This window comes from Musca vetustissima, unplaced genomic scaffold (genome assembly GCF_032173495.1).
Source record: "Musca vetustissima isolate MV318-11 ecotype Yass unplaced genomic scaffold, APGP_CSIRO_Mvet_v1 utg34185, whole genome shotgun sequence".
Taxonomy (NCBI): domain Eukaryota; kingdom Metazoa; phylum Arthropoda; class Insecta; order Diptera; family Muscidae; genus Musca; species Musca vetustissima.
Window position 1 is genome coordinate 85,301 of NW_026884228.1, and position 17,316 is coordinate 102,616.

The 17,316-nt window shown below is 37.3% G+C and overlaps 1 protein-coding gene across 2 annotated transcripts in view; it reads left to right on the plus strand.

Annotated features, from left to right (window-relative positions):
- Positions 1 to 17,015, plus strand: part of LOC133331234 (runt-related transcription factor 3) — a 42,629-nt gene extending 25,614 nt beyond the window's left edge. For both annotated transcript variants that reach the window (XM_061539637.1, XM_061539636.1), the window contains exons 4-5: positions 15,605 to 15,799; positions 16,096 to 17,015. In XM_061539637.1, coding sequence (XP_061395621.1) covers positions 15,605 to 15,799; positions 16,096 to 16,958 — 1,058 coding nt within the window. In that variant the 3' untranslated portion in view covers positions 16,959 to 17,015. The remainder of the gene's footprint in view (positions 1 to 15,604; positions 15,800 to 16,095) is intronic.
- The last annotated feature ends 301 nt before the right edge of the window (positions 17,016 to 17,316 follow it).

Consider the following 17,316-nt stretch of genomic DNA (forward strand, 5'->3'; position numbering starts at 1 on the left):
GATGATTTTTGCTGTTGCTGATGCTGCTGCATCCTCTGATGTATATTTTTATGTCGCCAAAATGAGCAACACAAAAACACAAACAACAACAGCAACATGGTAGTAATAAATTAAGTTATGCGCGTGTGTGTGTGTGTGTATTTTTTTCTGGCAAAAAGTCATTAAATTAACGTCATAAACATCAGTGGTAGATAAATTTATTAAATATGGTGCATCGTTATAATCATCGGCGTCCTCATAATCATTGTCACCATCATCAGATAAGGGAATTACAGTTTATAATTATAAAAAAATATAAGTGATATATGAATACATACATATGTATGTAGGTAGATTTTAGGGTTTTATTATCAAAAAATTTAAATTTTATTTTTAATAGCTACAATAATTATTATATAGTACATTATTTAATATTAGGTTGGGGAAAAAGAAATACACTATTTTTTCGGCAGATGGCTGTATTGCTAGATTTCTCGTAAAGTATCGATCAAACAATTTCAGATTTATGCTCGTTGGAAGGGTAAAAATGGGAGTGAACAAAGAAAAAAATCGGTACAGTTTACAGTTTTTCTTTGACAGCGGTGAAAATGCAAGTCAATCAGCTAAAATTGTGAATGGTGTTAATCATTCCGATACTGTAACAGTCAATTATATGGGAAGTTTTAATGTATTCGCCATACAGTCCGGACTTGGCACCAAGCGATCATCATTTTTTTCTTGCATTCAAAATTTCTTTAGTGATAAAAAAGGGAGGATTGTGGAAATCGACTACTAGAGCTTTTTGCCAATAGAGAGCAGGACTTCAATGAGAGAGGCATTATGAAGTTACCTGTAATATGGCAACAAATCATTCAACAAAACGGTTTGTCAAAACGGAATATCTAAATCGGGCATTCCGAAGCATGTTAAATAAAGTCCGATAGTTCATAAAAAATAATGGAATTCTTTTTCCCCAATCTAATATTTCGCGCTGATCGATTTGAAATTTTACACGAAGTCCCGTTTATTGTCAAGGACGACGCCTTCAATTTTCAGAGATGATCAAATGTTATTTAGAGGTTGAAATAGACCAAAATTATAATTTTTATGTGTCTTTTTTCAAGTCGTTTTTATAGGCCACAATAATAAACCGAAAATCACAATACATGGAATCTGATCAATGCTCCACGGTTCAAATCAACCAAGACCTTTCTGTGTAAAATGTTCATCTTATGGTGTAAATGTTCAACCCGTAAAAAATATTCCGGAAATATGCCAGTGTAAGAAACAGTAGTTGTTGATCTCTAATCGATTAAGAGGGTGCAAATATCGAAAATATTGCCCTGGCACGGAGTGTAAATCCGCAGAATGTTAGTGTTTCGTGGCAGGATATCATATGGTCGGCCCCGTCCGACTATACTACTCTGCTTACTTATTTTCTTATTTTTGATCGATTTAACCGTGTTCTCTCTTAATATATAATTTCGACGCATTTTCCATCCCAACTTACCTTTTTCCACCGAAATGGCTGTAATTTGACATCCCAGATTTGGGGAAAGTGAGGACTATATTTTTTAAAATGTGCGAAACATATTAATGTTTTGACATACTTACATACTTAGATGACATGTGACAGAACAGTTGTTCCATAAGCCGAACTTAAAAAAGATTTTGAAAGGCCCTGTTCCGAAATGTTGTCTTCCACTTGATCTTTCTTTCGAATTCGTGGTCTTCCATTCCTGCGGGAACCATATGTTGGCTCGCTTTTATCTGCCTTTTAACCTGGGTCATCCTCATCCATTCTCACAACATAACCTAGCCACCGTAATTGCTGCATCTCTATACGTCTGACTTCTTTGATGTCCGGGAATAGTTCATTCGGTTTGGCCCATAGACTTTTGGGATAATCTTTCCTTCAAACTCCCCAAGGGCTGCCTTATCTGCTTACGCAAGTACCCATACTTCAGATCCATACAACATCACGGGTAGTATCAGCGTCTTGTAGAGTGTGAGTTTGGTTTGGCGAGAGTTGTCCTTGTAACATCCTTTTCCGAGTTTCAAAACTGATGTCATTAGTTTTATTTATGGCGGTACCGAGGTATATAAAATCTTTGACAACCTAGAACTACAGCTTCTAGGTTCAACTCTTGGTCCGTTCACGTTCCACTCTTGGCCCGAGCCTACTGGACGTCTTGGTCATTCATACCATCAGCTTGGTCTTCTCGCATTTACTGCCAGCCCTACTTTGGCAGACTTCTTCTCAATTCGTTTAAAGGTGGCTGTTACCGTTCGCAATGTTAGACAGAATATGTCGATGTCGTCAGCGTAGGCGAGTAACATATGCAGTTTTGTGTACAGATTGACATTTCTGTTCACATTTGCATCTCGTATGACGTTTTCCAGCAGGATGGTAAACAGGTCACACAACCAACTGTCACCTTGTCTGAATCCTCGTTCCGTATTGAAGGGCTCCGGGAGGTCCTTTTCGACTTTAACTGCTGATCTTGTGCCACTCAATCTTATCCTGCATTGCCGTATTAATTTTGCAGGAATTCCGAACGCAGACTTGGTTTTAAACACCTCTGAGCGGATTGGACTGTAGACGGTATTTAAAGTCGACGAATAGGTGGAATGTGTCTAGTTGCTTGACGTGGGTCTTTTCCAGAACTTGGGGTAGTGTGAAAATCTGGTCTGTAGTGTTTTTGTTAGGCCTGAAGGCGCATTGGTATGGTCCAATAATGTCATAGACCGTCGTTCACAGAGCACGCTGGATAGCACTTTATATGCGGAGGGAAGGAAACTTATTCCTCAATAGTTGGTACATTTCGTCTCGTCTCCTTTTTTGTGCACGGGACACAAGATGCTGAGGTTCTGACATAGGATCCATATAACTCTGCTATTGCGGGATTCAGAAGCCTACATACAATGGTCCGGCTTTTATTTGAAATTATTAAATCAATTTTTCCACTTAAGGGGACCCCCCCATTCTCAGGGTCAATTTCTTTTATTTACTTCGAATCAACACTAATTCAAGAATGTTCCTACAAAATTTCAAGTGAAAATCTCAAGAACTCTTGAAGATATAGCCGATTTATTGTGTCAGCATCAAGTGACGGCTAAAGGGCTTCTCAAACTTTAAACGCGTTTTTCTCTAAACATTTTTTTAGAGAATGGCGGGCACGATAACTCAAAAACTAATAACCCAATCGATTTCAAATTTTACACGTTTCTCTGTGAGTGTGAGTGAAGATCTTCCTTATTTTTCAGCTTGGTTCTTGGTCAAAAATCGGCGATTTTCCAAAAATATTTTTTCAAAGATCTGCCATTTTGTTAATTTTAGAGCGAAGTCAATAATTCTAGTTCATACGAGAGCCAAACATGTACTCTTTCTAACACCCTTTCAGTGTCAAAAAAATGTTTGTCGGAATAAAAATCTAAAATTTTGTACTTAAAATCGTATGAAGGCACAGAGTTTAGAAAAAAAAAATACAATTCTTATTTTAACCCTCAGACAGTTTTGTCTGTCTTTCAGCAAAAACAAAGACATCAATTGTAACGGTACATAGGATAACCGAAAATTTGCAAAGGAAGAGAGTAATTTTAAATGTCGAATATATTCGACAAAAACACTGAAAGGGTTAATATTCTCGGATCATATCAGACAGCATGCATAAATCTCACAACGACCTTTTAAAAAATTGTATAATGTGTTCGGTTCGAGCTGTTGGAACAATTAAGTGATGTATAGAATAAAACAAGGACATGTTGCTCAAAAACAGCTGATAATATTGCTGATGTAGACAACGCGTAAAGGAAAACCAAGATACGTAAGCTATTCGCCATTGTTTGGGATTGGACATTCTACGTCATTACAGCGTATATTGCCTAAGGACTTAGGTACTAAGACTACATAGTTCAAATGCCTGTCGATAAAAAATAAAAGCGTATCTTAGCTTTGAGTTTATAAAATATAAGAATATTATACCGAAATTCATCGAAATCATCTTCGCTTATAATGTAGCCACCTAGATGTAAATAGTTGTAGGTGGCTACGTCAATAAGCAAAACTGTCATATCTGAGCCTCGGAAAACCCATGATTTATTATTGAGAAACCGATCCACCCTCAATGTGTTAATCCTTGGTGTAGTTTATGGTCAGATGGGATCATTGGTCCTTAATTTTTGGAAAGGGAGTTTCGTGTCCCGGACCGCCCCCTGCGTACGTCCCTGGTTTACATCCAACAAGACGTCGATACAGTACATACATGCCAATTGCTGCAACTAAATTGTATATTCTATATGCCGAACTTCTCTCTCTATCTCTAGATCATTCATATTATTCTTGGCACGCATTTGTGGGGTAGTTATATTCACCATATGATGATTATATTCACTCTTTCTAAAGTCATGAGGAGGCACTATGTTGCAATTTTCAAGGCTCTGGCGAGCATTAAGTTCTAACAAATCGGTGACGGTGGTTTTTAATGCCCCCGAAAAGTTCGTCGTTTCAATTTAATATAGCTGTACCTAATTTATTGGTATGTAAAATTGTCCTTGTGACTAGGTTTAGTATTTCATACAAATTGTATTCAAATTTGATTATACTTGGACATATTATTGCATAAATTCAATTTATGTATTTATGTATATTGCAATCGTATTCAGCGCACACCTCAACCTATCCCAAATGACTTTTAATTCACACGATATTTAAAATGAAAAATCAAAATTGATATTTATAAATTATTTATTTAAATATTTTATTAAGCTAAACCCGCATGACTTAATTACCGGCTACAAGCGAATACCGATGGATGTTTGGTAAAGAAAAAAAACCAACAACAACAGCACATTATATGATAAATAAACACACGGATATATACATATACGTACATAATTACATTAATTAATCCCTACTAGCTATGGCTAAAACTTACTCACGTACAAACGAACAAACAAACATAGAGACAGATACATATTGACAACACAATTGTAAATTACAATCGTGGACAAACGGCTGAAAACAAATATTTTATTAATTTTATAGATGGAAAATAAAAACGATACATGAGAACATATTAAAGCAGTAAGAGAAGTAGTAAAGTCGGACTGGACCGACTATGTCATACTCTTCAACACTATGGGTATATTCTACATACGTATGTATCCTAACAGACGTCGGCTTTTCGAAGGAACATTGACATGAAAGACAGACACCCGTTCGAAGTATATATGTATGCTATGTCTGCATCTGCACAAATTTCAAGAAAACAAAATAAAGTCTTTCTAGTCTCAATTTGATACGTTGTGCAAAATTTCGTGTCAATCGGACAAACATCAGGAGTTTGGTGCACAATTTGCCATATCTAAATCTGAACCTATTTTCACGAAATTTAACACACATCATTCAAAACTCAATTCGGTTCGCTGTGTCAAATTTCGTAGAAATCTAAAGATATATGGGGACTTTTGGCGCACAACTTACATTAAATCGGAAGAAAATATATATCGAAGCTACATCTAACTTGGAACCGATTTTCACGAAACTTAGCACACATCATTTCGAGACTTAATTCAGTACGATAGTTAAATCGGACGGAAATATATATGGCAGCTATATTCAAATCTGAACCGATTTTCACGAAACTTAGCGCACATCATTATAGACGCTATGCAAAAAAACATAATGTTATGTCAAAGTTCGTGCAAATCGAAGGATATAAAAAGACTGAATTGTACCACTTATATTAAGTCGGACGAAAATATATATGGAAGCTATGTTCAAATCTGAACCGATTTCCCCGAAACTTAACATATATCATTCTAGACCAAATCCAGTGATATGCCAAATTTCTACCAATCGAAAAATCTGACAAAAATTTATATCCAAATCTGAACCGATTTTCACGAAACTTTGCAAACATCATTCTAGACTAAATTCGGTACGCTATGAAATATAGGGGCTTTGGTACACTATTTACATTAAATCGGACGAAAATGTATATTCAAATCTGAACCGATTTTCACGAATCTTTGCAGACATCATTCCAGACTCAATTCAGTATGCTGTACCAAATTTCGTGCACATCGGAAGACGTATAGGGACTTTGCTATACCAATTATCTTAAATCGGGCGAAAATATATAAGGAAGCTATATCTAAACCTGAACCGATTTTCACGGAACTTTGCAGACACCATTCTAGACATGATTGAGTACGCTTTGCGAAATTTCGTGCGAATCGAAAGATATATAGGGGCTTAGATACACTATTTATATTAAATCGGACGAAAATATATTTGGGAGCTATATCTAAATCTGAACCAATTTTCACGAAACTTAACACACATCATTAAAGACTCAATTCAGTACGTTGTGTAAAAATTCGTGCAAATCGGAAGAAATGTAAAGGCTTTGGGCTGGGGCATTCTCATTCATTCGCACAACATGGCCTGGCCACCGTAGACGCTGCAGCTCAATACGACTGACTATATCGATGTCCGCGTATAAATTGTTCGACGCCGATATTCACCGTCGACACAGATCGGCCCGTAGATCTTTCGGAGAATTTTTCTTTCAAACACCCCAAGAGCTGCCTCATCTGCTTGCGCAAGTACCCATATAACATCACGGGTAGTAGCAGCGTCTTGTAAAGTGTGAGTTTGGTCTGGCGGGAGTTGGCCTTGTTTCTAAACTGCTTACTTAGACCATGGTAGCATCTGTTGGCCATCACAATCCTTCTCCGAATTTCAAAAAAAAAGATGTCATTCTTTTTATTTATGGCGGTACCAAGGCATATAAAATCTTTAACTACCTCGAAGCTGTAGTTCTCAAGTTCTATAGTTGGTCCGAGTCTACTGGACGTCTTGCGCGTTGATGCCATGAACTTGGTTTTCTCGCCGTTTACTGCCAGTGGATGTTACCGCTCGCAATGTTCGACCCATTATATCGATGTCATCGGCGTAGGCGAGTAACATGTATTTTTTGGTGTACTGAGTGCCATTTCTGTTCACCTTTGTGTCTCGTATGACCATTTCCAGCAGGATGTTAAAAAGATCACACGACAAACTGTCACCTTGTCTGAATCCTCGTTCGGCATTGAAAGACTCCCATAGGTCCTTCCCGACTTTAACTGCTAACCTTGTGCCACTTAAAGTTATCCGGCATAGCCGTATTAATTTTGCAGGAATGCCAAACGGCTTTAAACATCTCTGAACGGATAGGGCTTTCGAATGCGGCTTTATAGTCGACAAATAGGTGGTATGTGTCGATGTGTTTTTCGTGGGTCTTTTTCAGGTTTCCATGAAAAGCTGGTTCCATGTTTTCATATAGTCCACATACATGGGTTCCGACGCAATGAAGGTATTCTGCAAGCCCGCCTCATGATTTTGCAATTTAGCCTAATAATTGATAGTTGTTTGGACCTTGCTTCTATATTTGTCACTCATGGCCCCAGTCAAAAAAGTTCCCCAATATTTTAAACTTTTTCCCAGCATTTAAATTCTAGTGGAAAAAAACTTACAATCTGTAGTTTCATAGGGTACACCATATTAAACCCATTTTATTTACAACATACTATGTGACATTTACAGCAACAACAACAAATTCAAATATTTAACAATCTATGGCATACAACAACGATTCATGGAAAAAGTAAACATTATAAACAAAAAACCCTTTCCTAATATTTGGTCTCCACACCAGCCAGCCCCTTACAATGTACACACACACACTTACCCACACACAAATATATACAAACAAGTCTAGGCATCACTTTTTGTTTGGTAACATCCACAAAGCCACAAATTTAAAGGAGGTAGGAAAAATGTTTAAGCCAATAGCATTAATAAAGCCACCACAAAATCAATATTCACCATTTAAACTGGTACCACGCGCCTATAAAAACTAATTAATAATTTCCGAATGGTCTATTAATTAAGCCTAATTTGTATATATGTGCGAGGCTGTGTGTGTGAGTTGCATGCTTGCTTACATAGTTTGTATGTAAAATAAAAACGAGGCAAAAAAATATTCGAAATATTCGTTCATTTATTATGGATGTGTACATATTTTTGTATGAACTTGAATCCTCCTTGTTGGTCTGATGATGATGCTGATGACAGCCAGTGCCTGTATAACATACATTTTGTATGTGGGTATGTATGTGTTGTGCTTCTGTCCTCTGACCGCCGTGTTTGTTATGCTGCTGCTGATGATTATGTTAGGAAATATATAAAAATGTACAGACTATTTGTATATTTATTCAGCCGATGAACGGAAACAGCAACAACAGTATTTGTTGTGCATGTAATATATTTATATATGTAGATTCGTGTCGGAAATGCACCAGGTAGAATACAGTGTTTTTGTAATGATATATATTCAAAAATAAGTATTCTGAACCAAATATCACACTCAATACACCTCGTTAGGATGACGGGATATTTTTTAAAGAAAATTATTTTTATAATTTTTTTAAATAATTTTTTGTCACTGACAGCAATAGGCCTGGATTTCTTTAAGAGCAACTTTAGAACTGATTTTTTAAAGAATATTTTTTCATGAACTCTTTAGGTCTGGATTTTTTTTCAAGGACTACTGTTAACCTGTATTTAAAAAAACAGCTGAATTTTTAAAGAATATTTATACCCTAAACAGCGATGTTGTCAGAGTATTAAAGCCCCAAGAGTTTGTTACGCCGCGAAATATTGGTCTTAGACCCACCTTTATGTGTACCGATCGTCATATCTCGACTAGCTAAGTCGATCTAGACATGTGTGTCTGTCCGTCCGTCTGTCCATTATAATTTTGTAAACACGATACTGGCCACAGCTATGGACTAATCTTCACTAGGATGGGTTCTGGCCAATGAAGATCCCTTTTGTTTTGGTAAAGATCGGTTGATATTTAGGGGATGAAATGGACTAAAAACCTTATTTTTGTCTGATTTTCTGGTCGCTCCAGTTATGGCCCAAACATCGGGAATTATTACATGTAGAAGGAGATCGGACCAAAGAATAAGCATGACGTTTTTGATAAAGATCGGTCAATATTTAGCGGGTCAAATGGATCCTGACTTTTGTGTGCAAAATGACAAAATTTGTATTCTATAGCGTATATATTTACACGTGAAGGGCATAAGGCCAAGAAGTGTAACTCCCTCGGATGTGGGAGTTACACTTAAATATTTACAGGTGCTTACATATTCAGATATTATTTAGTAACGCATTACCACACTAGAGGACGGAAATATAGCGCCAAGGACAACGCCTATTATTTTCGATGATGGTCAGATTACAATTTTGAGATGAAGTGGACCGAAAACCTTTTTTTTGTGTTTTTTTCGAGTTGATCTATAGTCCACAATTGAAAGTCGAACATCACAACACAACCCATGGTGAAGGGCAGAAATAAAGCGCTCATCGCTTAAAAATTTTCCAAGAGGTAACAGTCAAGGACAACGCCTATTATTTTCGGTAATGTTCACATAAAAAATTTGGGATGAAGGGGACCGAAAACTTAATTTTTTTTGGAGTCGATCTATAGTCAACAAGCCGAACATCGCAACACAATCCACGGTGAAGGGAATCTCGATAGGTAATTAGCAGGCCTGTAATGAACATTGTGAATATTCGGAAAATATGTCAGTGTAAGGAAGAGGTGCTGTTGATCTCTAATTGGTCAAGAGAGTGCAAATATCACGAAATATTTTCCATATGGTCGGCCCCGTCCCACTCACTGGTTTTAATAATACTTTTTCAAGAACAACTGTAGACCTGAATTTCTATACCCTGTTATAGGGTATTATGTCTTTGTGCATATGCTTGTAACAGCCACAGGAAACCAGATAGACACATGGTTTCTTTTGAGAATATGCATAATATCACTTTATGAGTCGATTTATGCATGTCCGTACGTCCGTCCGTCTGTAGATATTAAATTGTAAACAAAGTACAGGTTGCATTTATGATCCGATTTGGATGAAATTTGGCACAAGTCACATATTTGGCCCAAGAACAAACCCTATTGAAATTGAAGAACATCGGTTCAGATTTAGATATAGCTCCCGTATATAGTTCCGTCCGGTTTAAGGTAAATGGGACTCCAAAGTCCCTATATATCTTTCAATTTGCATGAAATTCGGCATAGAGTTCTGAATTATGTCCAGAATCATGTGTGCTAAGTTTCGTGAAAATTGGTTCAGATTTAGATATAGCTTCCATATATAGTTTTTAACGATTTTATGTAAATGGTGCACCAAAGCCCCCATATATCATTCGATTTGCACAAAATTTGGCATAGCATACTGAATTGAGTCTAGAATGATGTATGTCAAGATTCGAGAAGATCAATTCAGATTTAGATATAGCTCCTATATAAAATTTCGTCCGATTTAAGGTAAATGGGGCACTAAAGTCCCTACATATCTTTCGATTTGCATGAAATTTGGCATAGGGTACTAAATTAGGTCCAGAATGATATGTGGTAAGTTTCAAAAAATCGGTTCAGATTTAGATATAGCTCCCATATATAGTTTTGCCAGATTTTATGTAAATAGTGCACCAAATCCCCTATGTATCTTTCGATTTGCACGAAATTCGGCATATCGTACTGAATTTAGTCTAGAATGATGTGTGTTAAATTTCGTGAAAATCGGTTCAGATTGAGATATAGCTCTTCTATATATTTTCGGCCGATTTAATGTAAATGTGTACCAAAGTACCTATAAATCTTCTGATTTGCACGAAATTCGGCATAACGTACTCAATTGAATCTAGAATGATGTGTGCAAAGTTTCGTGAAAATCGGTTCAGATTTAGATATAGCTCCCGTATATATTTTCGTTCGATTTTATGTAAATAGTGCGCCAATTTCCCTATATATCATTCGATTTGCACGCATTTTGGAATAGGGTACTGAATTGAGTCTAGAATGATGTGTGCAAAGTTTCTTGAAAATCGGTCGATATTTAGATATAGCTCCCATACATATTTTCGTCCGATTTAAAGTAAATGGTGCACCAAAGTCCCTTTAAATCGTCCGATTTTCACGAAATTTGGCATAGCATACTGAATTGAGTCTAGAATGATGTGTGTAAAGTTTCCGATTTTATAAACCAATGTTAGGCCGATTGCCACACAATTTTGCACAACGTAAGATTTAAATATAGCTCCCATATATATTTTCTTCCGATTTTAAATAAATGGTGAACCAAAGACTCAAAGTGAAGCCGATTGACACAAAATTAGGTCACATATTTTAGTTCATCTAATTTCATGTTAATGACCCTTCAGTTAATATACCCATAGTGATGAAGGGTATAATATAGTCTGCCCCGTCCGACTTTACTACTTTCCTTACTGGTTCATAATATTTTTCAAGGATTTTTTGAGGACAGCTTTAGGCCATGTTTTTTTTCAAGGACAACTACAGACCTTATTTTTGTCAATAATTTTTTCATGGACAGAATTGGCCTTTTGAATAACCGGAGGCTCCGGAATAACCAACGTGACATTTGGTCTCAATTTGTAGTTTTTAGAGTTTGTCATCCTATTCTACATCCTTTTGTCTTTTACCTTGGTTATGTCAAATCAAAATTTGGCCGAATGGCTTGGTCCGATATTTGTGATCAATATTTGCCCTTCCGTTGGTAGAGGACAAAAGTAATGTGAAACGTCCAATGACGTGTATCATCAGGGCCACGCGACATCGTTAACTTAGTGGTATTACAAGTGATTTCGAGAGGCTGGTTCATAACACAACCTGTACTTCGATTAAAAATTATAATGTAGAGGCTACGAAATGTGTGGATCTAAAAGCAATGTCATTAAAGCACTCGAAAATAGTTATGTAAAGTTTTACGCAAATCACGTTACCCCCATTAAATTGAATTTTAAGGGGTAGCTACCATAACAGAACCCTACAGGTAAATTCAGCATAATTTTATCAGAGGTTCTGAATTTTCTAGAGCAATCACAAGAATGATATAACTTTTTGTAATCCACGATTTTTCTTTAAGATTGGCAATCACAAGAAGTTACAAAGTTGCTTACAAAGAAATACATTCGAATCGAAGTGACATACCTGCACTTTTTCGTGAATAGAAATATAAAATCGCTATTAATTTCTATGAAAGTTTGTAGAATTGAGATTTTGTGATTTTAGAAAGAAACTTGTATCAAAAACTATGTCACCCTTTCGATCGAACAACGATCCATATATCCCTCCCAGCTCACACAGCAAGATTTATTGTGATGCCTTTTCAGCACTTTGAATTGGAAATCATTTGAAAATTTGTCTGCATAAATTCAATATTCCATATTTCTGCTAATTCAAAATAATTACAAAAATTATAAACTTTAAACCTGAATAAAATAGCCACCCATTCATCCATCGTTAGCAACCGACATAATAAGTATGGTCCGCATAATGGATGAATAACTTCGTAACGCTAGCATCATAAACATATAAAAATAAAATTATATGAACGTGCCGCCATCTAATTTATTAAATGCATATTTTGCAACAACAACACCGCCACCAAATTACCAATAAATTTTGACGATGTGCAGGAGGTGGAGGTCGGGGTGGCCTATGCGAACGAATTATTTGCATAAAGTCAATAACAAAGTTAGAAACGTTAAAATGAATGACGGTGACCCCTAACCCGTCTAATATAGAAACCATAACAAACACTTACAAATACCTAGCATGTATATGTGTTGGTGTGTGCGTGTATGTGTTTTGATTGTTGTATTTATAATGTTGGACCGACCGTTCGTTGGTCGTCAATAAAATAAATGTGGGCTGCTAATTATGCCAATATGGTGGACATGGTAAATGCATGGATGTATGTATGTACTTACGTACATACATGTGTATGCATGTGTGTGTGTGCATTTGGCTGCTTATTTGTATTTTTGTGTAATTTTAGTGTAAATGAATGACAACCATTATGCGGGTTTTTGGCTACTGATTGGATGCAGAAAGGACCATGACAAACACTAACACACGCACATACACACACAAAACAATAACAACAACAGAGGCCTTATGGCTGCTGCCCTTTCTTCGTCGCAAACAAAATCATTGCCCAAAACAGCTTACCATTATCATCAACATTACAAAGTATGGCCAGCAAACAGAAAAAAATAAATTTGTTTTCCTACGCATTTTTGTTGGTGATCTGTGCAAAATAAACATGGCTTAAATGTTGTTCTGGCCCATGACTATGATGACTGCATTGTGTTCTAGGCAAATTTTATCCTTTTTGCAAAATGTTGTAGAAAAACATCGCATTTGGTTCGACAACTAATTGGTCTGTTGTTCATGGGGACCGGCACCGTTCATATTTGTTCGTAGGAATCTGGGTGGGGGAAAGAATTTCCTAGTTGCTAGATTTGCTGTTTAAACAGCGTAAAAATCATTTGTTTATTTAAAAGTTTACCATGCAGCTCTTGGCTTGCCTAATAAAATATTATGCAAAAATATATACTGCAGATTTTTGGATTTGGGATCGGGGATAATTGTTGAAAGAGTTTTTAAATAGGTGGAGGTGTTTTTTTTTTAAATATTTTTTAAGGTGAGCTAAGGCGTAAATCGAGATGGACCCTTTTGTTCCTTTCCTTTTGAGAATATGTATAGAATCACTTTCTAAATCGATTTGTGCATGTCGCATTTATAATCCGATTTGGATGAAATTTGGCTCAACTCATTTATTTGACCCAAGGACCAAACCCATCGAAATTGGTGAAAATCGGTTCAGATTTACATATAGCTCCCATATATATATTTTCGTCCGATTTAATGTACAGGGTTGCCCATATTCGACGGACCATCTGGCAACGCTATAACTTTTGACAGAGATGTAACATCGCTTAATGACATACCGCGTTTGAAGCGTCAGTCCAAGCAGATTTTTACCATGAACCAATACACGCCACACGAGTGCTCTGAAATAGTTGAAATAGCTTTTAAAGCAAATGTGAACAAATGTTAAAAATGTGAGAAGTGCGCCTTCTAAGAACACCATTAAGCTCTTTGTAATCCGAAGAGGTCATATAAAAGTCGACCAAGGCGATCGGCCAAGAATATCGCTGCCGTACGAGCCAGTGTTGAGAGGTCCCCAAGAACATCCCAAAAATGCCTGCGGACAAGCCTCGTCGATTGGAATGGGCCCAAAGAGTCATCGAAATGACCGAAGATGACGAGCAATTTTGGAACAAAATTATCATGTCCGATGAGGCCCATTTCACATTGAATGGGACCGTAAATAAGCAAAATTGCCGTTTTTACGCCACTGAAAATCCTCAGGAGATTCAAGAAGTGCCTCTTCATGATGAAAATGTCACAGTTTGGTGCGGCGTTAGTGCGAAAACGGTCATTGGGCCGTTTTTCTTCCAAAATGAAAATGGCCATGCTGTTACCATCAATCAGGAGCGTTATCGCGACATGATGACCAATTTTGTGATGCCAATTATTCGTCGAAAGCGTATGAGGCAGTTCTGGTTTCAACAAGACGGCGCTCCACCGCACACAAGTCGCATAACAATCGATTTGTTTCCGGGCCGTTTGATGTCGAAAAGTGGTGATTTGGACTGGCCACCGCGTTCGCCCGATTTGACGCCGCCTGACTTCTTCTTGTGGGGATATTTGAAGTCAAGAACCGTAGAAGAGCTCAAGGACAACATTCGTGAAGAAATAGCCGCTATTCCGGCCGAAATGTTGGCAAAAACTATGGAAAATGCAACAAAAAGGGCACAATACGTCATCAACGCCAGAGGCGGCCATTTGAGAGATATATTCAAAAATTGATGTAAACAAATCTATTTGGAACAAATTAAATGATTAACATTGCCAACCGCTAAATTTTTTTTTTTTTTTCTGGGTCCGTCGAATATGTATATGATGTACCAAAGTCCCTCTTTATCTTTCGATTTTCACGAAATTTGGCATAGTGTACTAAATTAGATATAGAATGCTATGTGTTAAATTTCCTGAAAATCGGTTCAGATTTTGATATAGCTCCCATATATATTTTCGTCCGATTTAAGGTAAATGGTGCACCAAAGTCCCTATATATCTCTCGATTTGTACGAAATTTGGCATGGAGTACTGAATTAGGTCCAGAATGATGTGTGCTAAGTTTCGTGAAAATCGGTTTAGATTTAAATATAGCTCCCATATATATTTTCTTCCGATTTAATGTAAATGGTTCACCAAAGTCCCTATATATCTCTCGATTTGCACGAAATTTGGCACAACGTACTGAATTAGGTCTAGAATGATGTGTGTTAAGTTTCGGGAAAATCGGTTCATATTTCGATATAGCTCCCATATACATTTTCGTCCGATTTATGAAATGAAAAAATTAATATCGGTTACAGAATGACATGTTTATGGATCCAATTTAATTTTACTGGACCTTTAAAAATGCGACGTCTGTTAGGATTCATCTGTTGAATATACCCAAAGTGGTGAAGGGTATCATATAGTCGGCCCCGTCCGACTTTATTACTTTCCTTACTGGTTTCTTAATATATTTTTCGTTAATATTTTTACATTTTTCAAAATCGGGTTTCAAGGTTATTTTATATTTATGATAATTTATTTTTTTTATTTTTCAGGTGCCAGTAATACACATTGGGGCTATGGATCGGCCACGGCATATTCACCATATTTGGCCAGTAGCGGATTGTCATCGTGCACTACACCAACATCGGCGCAGTTCAATAATCCAGCATTGGGTTTCTCGTGTTCATCGAATGAGCAGGCAAATAATCAAGATTTTAGCGGTGCTTCTAATAGGGATTGTGTGCCCAGTAAGTAATAATATTTGAAAACAAAAACATCTGGTCCCTTGACCCAAATACTTGTTTTAGCTCTGTTAAGTCAGAATCCCCTGTGATTCGATTTGGAATTGTATTGAACTGAACTAAAATTATTTATTTAGATACTTCTAATAGGTAAAAAATAAAAATTACAATTTAAGAAAAAAATGTGTGGGCCCTTCAACCCAAATAATTGATTTAGCTCTGTTAAGTCAGAATCCCCTGTGATTCGATTCGGATTTTTTCGCCCTGAACCAAAATAATTTAATTTTTTTTTATATTTTCAGTGCTCCCCGATTCAACAGCATCCGATTTGGATCAACATCTCAGCAGTTTGGTGGGTTCGACCACGGGGCAAATGACCCATCACAGTCTCCTGGGATCAACGGGACAAACAGCCATCTCATCTACGGTAAATGGAGCAGCTGGAGCGGGTGCCAACTCCATTTTGGTACCACGTTATCATAACACAAACAACGATTACAATGTACACTCCAGTCAAAATGGGCCACGTAGTCTCAGCGACTCATCGCAAGCCGAATCACCGGTACAGGAAGATCTACTCTCCACGAATACACCCAACTTGGGTGGAGCAAATGGTAATGCCACCGCCAATGGTGGTGCAAACAGCAATTCCAATGGCTCGGCCAATAACTCATTGGTCGGTTCAAATCCCAATTTTACCAATTTGGTTAATCAAAGTCAAAATCCGGCTGGTTATGGTGGTTCAGCCGGATCGGGTGTGGGTGTGGGAGGTGGGCATGGTGGTACTGCCGGTGCTGGTTGTAATGGTTCTCTCTATCCCGTTCTGCCAGCCAGTCTCCTGTATTCTCAATTATATACCGCTGCAAATCAATCACATGGTTTCCATTCGCATTCCTTACCCTCACACACATCGCCCAACTCCACCGTTCATGGCGAGTTGCAAAGTGTCATGGATCACATTAGCAATGTGGGTGTGCGACAGCAGCATAATATTATGTCCGGCGGTGGCGTAACACATCCCGGTGATTTGACTTTGATTGGCAATTGTGGCGCCTCGGTGCGAAACATCGAAGATGGCAATACTAATCGCCAGTTGACAGCATTGGCTGCCCATCGTGGTCATCATAATCCTGGTGATAACGGTAGTGTTTGGCGGCCATATTGAGGTCAGGTGCTTTGGTGCGGCTCGGCTGTGCTATAGTGTTACGAGAATCCGGTGGAGGATCAGGCGGCAACAGGTGTGGCAACAGAGAGCAAGCACTGGCAATAGGGGAGGAGGAGGAGTTCGATATTTTGTGAAATGTGTGGTGGTGTTGATGGTGGATGGTTGAGAGTAGCCGTGAGTGTGTGTAAATATGTAAAATATTTTTTTTTTTTTTGTTTAAATAAGCTATGAACAGATAGATGATCCTTGTAAAATTTTAGTTAACATTATTTTGTATTATAATTCCCATTTTTTATAAAGTTATTGGTAATATTATCGTAAGACAAGAAATTATTGTTATTTGAGTGTTTTTAAATTC